The sequence below is a fragment of the Elephantulus edwardii genome, unplaced genomic scaffold (genome assembly GCF_000299155.1).
Source record: "Elephantulus edwardii isolate Elephantulus edwardi_28Jun2011 unplaced genomic scaffold, EleEdw1.0 scaffold00140, whole genome shotgun sequence".
In the NCBI taxonomy this organism is placed as follows: Eukaryota; Metazoa; Chordata; class Mammalia; order Macroscelidea; family Macroscelididae; genus Elephantulus; species Elephantulus edwardii.
Window position 1 is genome coordinate 7,782,092 of NW_006399890.1, and position 4,912 is coordinate 7,787,003.

Here is a 4,912-nt window from a genome sequence, read left to right on the forward strand (position 1 = left end):
GCAACTTCTCCAAGCTTTTGATCTGGTTTTAGTCTCCCCTCATTGCTCTAAGAGGCATTTATAATTTAGGCTAAACTTATACCAACTGGCAAAGAAAAGAATTAAATAAGGTCAATTAGGACAAGAATAAAGTGGTTGCAACACATCATGTAACTGTAAACAGTGGTACTTCAGTTCTGTTGTTGTTAAGTGCCTTCAAGACAAATGTGACTCATAGTGACCCTATGAACAAAAGACCTGAACCCTGTTCTATAACTTCAGCTGTACTTATATATAAAAAATAAAAACCTGTAGGTATTAAAAGCTCTCTAAAAAATAGAGATGTGAAGTGAAAATGTTGGAAAAGTGGTTATCATTACCTTAAGGTATTTAACATTTTTTATAGTATATGACATTTGAGCTATTAACAATAACATGAAATAGGAGTATGCATTGAACAAGTTCATTAGAGTGACAATACACTGTGTACCAAATAGTTTTGAAATTACATTTAGATGCTTTTCTATGAGAGATGGTGCTTACTTCTTTTTAGTCATGGCTCTTTGAAAACGTGATACAGTCTTCAGCTTACCAGAGAGTGTCAAACAGGTCAAAGACTGGATTCCATGTTAGTTCTGCAAGAGTTGCTGTGCCAATTTCTATACTTAAGAGGCTTTATAAAGATCTTGTGGAAAAACATCCGGAATATTGATGTTCTGAAAATGATGAATATCCAAGGATCCACAATCGAAATTACAGACAGAAAACGCAAAGCTTGCAGGTCCTCCATTTCTTCAGAGTCTCCACTTCTCTCACTGAGAGATTTAAAGGCTCCATAGTAAGCACGGACCTATTTTGGAAGGGAAAAATTCCATTAAGAAAGCAAAAGGTTGGTGGCAGGAATAAACTGAGAAAACATTTACTTTCCTGTAAGAACAGGCAGCTTGGTTCAGAATATTGATTTTTGAAAGTGCACAAGCAATTAAAGTTACTGGAGCTGGTGGGATAGACCTAGGTACACAGTGAGAGTTGAGGGACCTGTGGATGCTTTTCTATGAGCTGTGAGCCTGGTAAGGCTCAAGTTCTAGGTCCTTGAGGGCCCATGCAAGGACAGAACAGATGTGGACTAATCAGATCCACTGAATCTTCTATAAGCAGGGTTCTCCAGAAACAGATTCTCTATCCAGCTCAGCCTCTCCATACTTCTTTTTAGTGCTCTTTGCTTTCTATTCTCTCGAGTTAGCCATGAAACGAGTCACCCTTGTGCAGTGTTGCACGTATGGAGACCTAAATCCATTTAATTGACTTTGAAGAGACAAGAAAGATTACAATGAAAAGACACCACATTACACCAGTAGAAGAACTGTAAAACTTGTGGAATTCTAGAATGGTGTGTTCTTTGAGTAGATTGTTTCCTTTTAATGCTGACATTAAATTTTCAGACTGTTGTTGTTATGTGCTGTCAAGTCGCTTGAGACTCATAGTGACCCTATGTACAACAGCCCTAAACTCTGCTGTCCTGTGCCAATCGCACCATCTCTGATACACCCATCCCAACTGCCCCAGTCACTGAATCAATCCACCTCATAGAGGGCCTGCCCCTCTTGTGCTGTCCCTCTACCCTCCCAAGCATGATGTCCCTCTCCAAGGACCAGTCCCTCCTTACAACATGTCCAAAGTATGTTAGACGTAGCCTCAGAATCCTTGCCTCTAAGGAGCTGCCTGGTTTAACCCTTTCCAGGATGAATCTGTTGGTTTTCCTAGCAGTCCATAGTACCCTAAATACTCTTTTCCAGCACCACAGCTCAAAAGCATCAATTCTCTTTCTGTCCTCCCTAGTCATTGTCCAACTTTCTGATGCATAACAAGTGATTGCAAAGACCATGGCCTGTATCAAATGCACCTTAGTCTCCAGAGAGACACCATTGCTCTTCAGTACTTTGGAGAGGTCCCTAACAGCAGACTTTCCCATCACAATACGTCTTTTCATTCCCTGGCTACTGGTGCCAAGAGTGTTGACTGTGGAGACAAACAAACTAAAGCTGTGAACAATCTCAATCTCTTCACCATCCATCCTGATGCTACCAATTGGCCCAGTGGTGAGAATCTTTGTCTTCTTGATATTGAGCCTCAATCCATATTGGAGGCTGTAGTCCTTGACCCTCTGCAGCAAGCGCTTCAGGTCCTCCTCACTTTCCACAAGCAGGGTTGTGTCATCTGCATATCACAGATTGTTTATAGATCTTCCACCAATCTTGACCCCACATTTCTCCTCATAGAGCCCAGCTTCTAGGATAATCTGTTCTGCATACAGGTTGAAAAGGTATGAAGACAGGACACATCCCTGGCACATGCCCTTCCCAATTTTGAACGATGCAGTGTTTTCTTGCTCTATTCTGATGACTACCTCTTGGTCCAAGTATAGGTTTCTCATTAGCATGATCAAGTGTTCTGGGACTCCCATTCTTCTGAGAGTCAGCCACAGTTTGTTATGATCCACACAGTCAAACACCTTTGCATAGTAAATTCCCTGCTTTCAGCCAAGATCTATCTAACATTAGCTACAATATCCCTAGTACCACAAAAATTCCACAATGACACAGATATGTAAGGCTGGTGACTCATGCCCAAACAATTCCTACTGTTCTATCTTCCTGAGTTTCCTATGACATAGTTACAGTCCTGGATATTACTTTACCTCACAGCTTCTTGTGCCATAGCCCACACTGCTTTCTTGACCAGTACTACCACTGCCCTCCACTGCACAGATGCCAGCTATGTTTTCTTGATGTTATTATATTACCCAGTGTCTCCACCTCTCACACACTTTGGGCACGTTTTTAGAAGGGCCCAGTCCCTTGCAAAGGTGATCAGCCTTGAAAAAGTAGAGAGTGAAGGAGAGTAAGACTCTCAAGGAGATGGACAGACACAGTGACTGCAACAACCACCTTAAGTGTAGCAGAGATTTTGAGGACGATGCAGTATTGGGCAGGGTCTTGTGCTATTGTACATGGGATCACTGGGAGCCTGAGCTGACTCACTGGCACCTACAACAACAATGGAACATCTAATTCTATAATTGGAGGACCTTAATGGAACAGAAAATATGCAGATGTAACATTCATAGGAATAGATAAGGGTAGGGTAAGTGCAGAGGCCAGATGCATTCAGGGAAATTAAGAGACACCATCAGGAAGAGATGCATTTTTCCATAATTATTTCCTTAGCTTTCCATTTACTTTCTTCCTTAATGGCCATTTCACTAAGCTCAGCCACTTAGCAAACTTAAGAAGATGCCTAAAAATCAGACCCACCTGAAGGCATCACTGAAAATGCAGCTCCAGGAATTTAGATGTTTAAACAAATGGATGCAAGCCTGATATGCCAGGAACCTTGGACAACAGCTATGTAGGCAACTAACTGGAAGAGATCTGCATTTGTGCCCATTTTTAAAAGTGACTCAACAGAATGTTAACTTATTGAGAACTATCATTAACATTATGGTTAAGCAAAATTTTGGTGATGATAATTAAAAAATGGTTGGAGCAGTACATTACCAAATGCTCTGAATTGCAACTTGAGGCTTGAACGTTTTCTTTGGTTCTTGCGGTTTGCAAAATGCTAGGCATGTTCTTCCATTTTGTTAACTCCATATCTATACACATTTAGTGATAAAACTTAACTTTGTCTTGTGTTTCACTTTGGAATCTTGTATTCATCATTCTTATTTCATACTTTCTTCTTTTTGCTTTACCTCCTCTATGCTCTAGTGCAAATTTCAGTATCTTTAAACATATATCTTGGTCTTTTATTTACTGTATTTTTAAATGTCCTTTTGCTTCATATAAGATGTATTTTATGTCCTCCCACAACTAATACATCAAATCTATTCTTTATTTTTTTAAATGGGTAAGTTTGATTTAATAAAAATTTCAAATTCCTGATCTTCAAAAGATACCATCAAGCTGGGAACAAATAAAAACCCATATAAAATCTATTCTTGAGATTGGCTCTAAAGTCAGGGTCCAGCTTTCACATGCACAGGAAGAAAGAAAGATGACTTGGGCCAGACACACCCTAGTCTTTAAACTGACATCCTTGCTTTATAGAACTTTAAAGAGACAAGCTGACAATGGATTTGTCCATTTCAATATGTCTTTTGATTTTCTTTACTGCTGTTTCCATGAGTGTTGACTGTGAAAGTTGTACAATGAATAAGGAATAATTAATACGTCTGATTGCGATATTACTGAAGAGAATTGAATATACCATGGACTGCCAAAAGAATAACAAAACCTTCCTTAAAGAAGGTGCAACAAGGGTGTTCCTTGAAGGCAAGGATGGTGAAACAACAATGTACTCAATATCATATTTTGGCTCTTATGAACTTGTTTTCATTTGCCTCAGCTTCAACGTGAACTTGCGCATGAGCAATTGACAATCTGTTTCCCAGCTGGCCCCAATCTTATTCTGAATGAGCTATTGAACTTCTCTCATATTTTTCCATAGATATAGTCTATATGATCCCTATGTATTCTACTTGAGTCCATGAGTATAGTTGGCACTTACGTGTTTTCTTTTTAAAGGTATTTGCAATGTTAAGTAATTGTTGTTGCTGTTGTTAGGTCCCATCAAGTTGACTCTGATTCACGGTGACATTATGAACAACAGATTGAAAGCTTGTACTATCCTGTGCCATCCTCAAAATTAACATGCTTAAGCGCATTTCTGCAGTCACTGTGTCAAGCCAGCTTCCTCTCCTTAACAGGAGAACTCTGCCAAGCATGGTGCCTTTTCCATGTGCTCTCCTGACCACATGCCCAAAGTATGTAAGATGAAGTTTTATGATTCTTGTCTTTAAGGATCATCCCGTTTGCACTTTCCTCAAAATAGATTTATTTGTTCCTTGAGCAGTCTATAGATATTTAATACT

The 4,912-nt window shown here is 39.6% G+C and overlaps 1 protein-coding gene across 1 annotated transcript in view; it reads right to left on the reverse strand.

Annotated features, from left to right (window-relative positions):
- Positions 1–589: 589 nt before the first annotated feature.
- The window catches only part of PTGDR (prostaglandin D2 receptor (DP)), a 17,937-nt gene continuing 13,614 nt past the window's right edge, over positions 590–4,912 (reverse strand). Inside the window, exon 2 of the mRNA XM_006894363.1 lies at positions 590–829. Within this exon, the coding sequence (XP_006894425.1) occupies positions 590–829 (240 nt within the window). The remainder of the gene's footprint in view (positions 830–4,912) is intronic.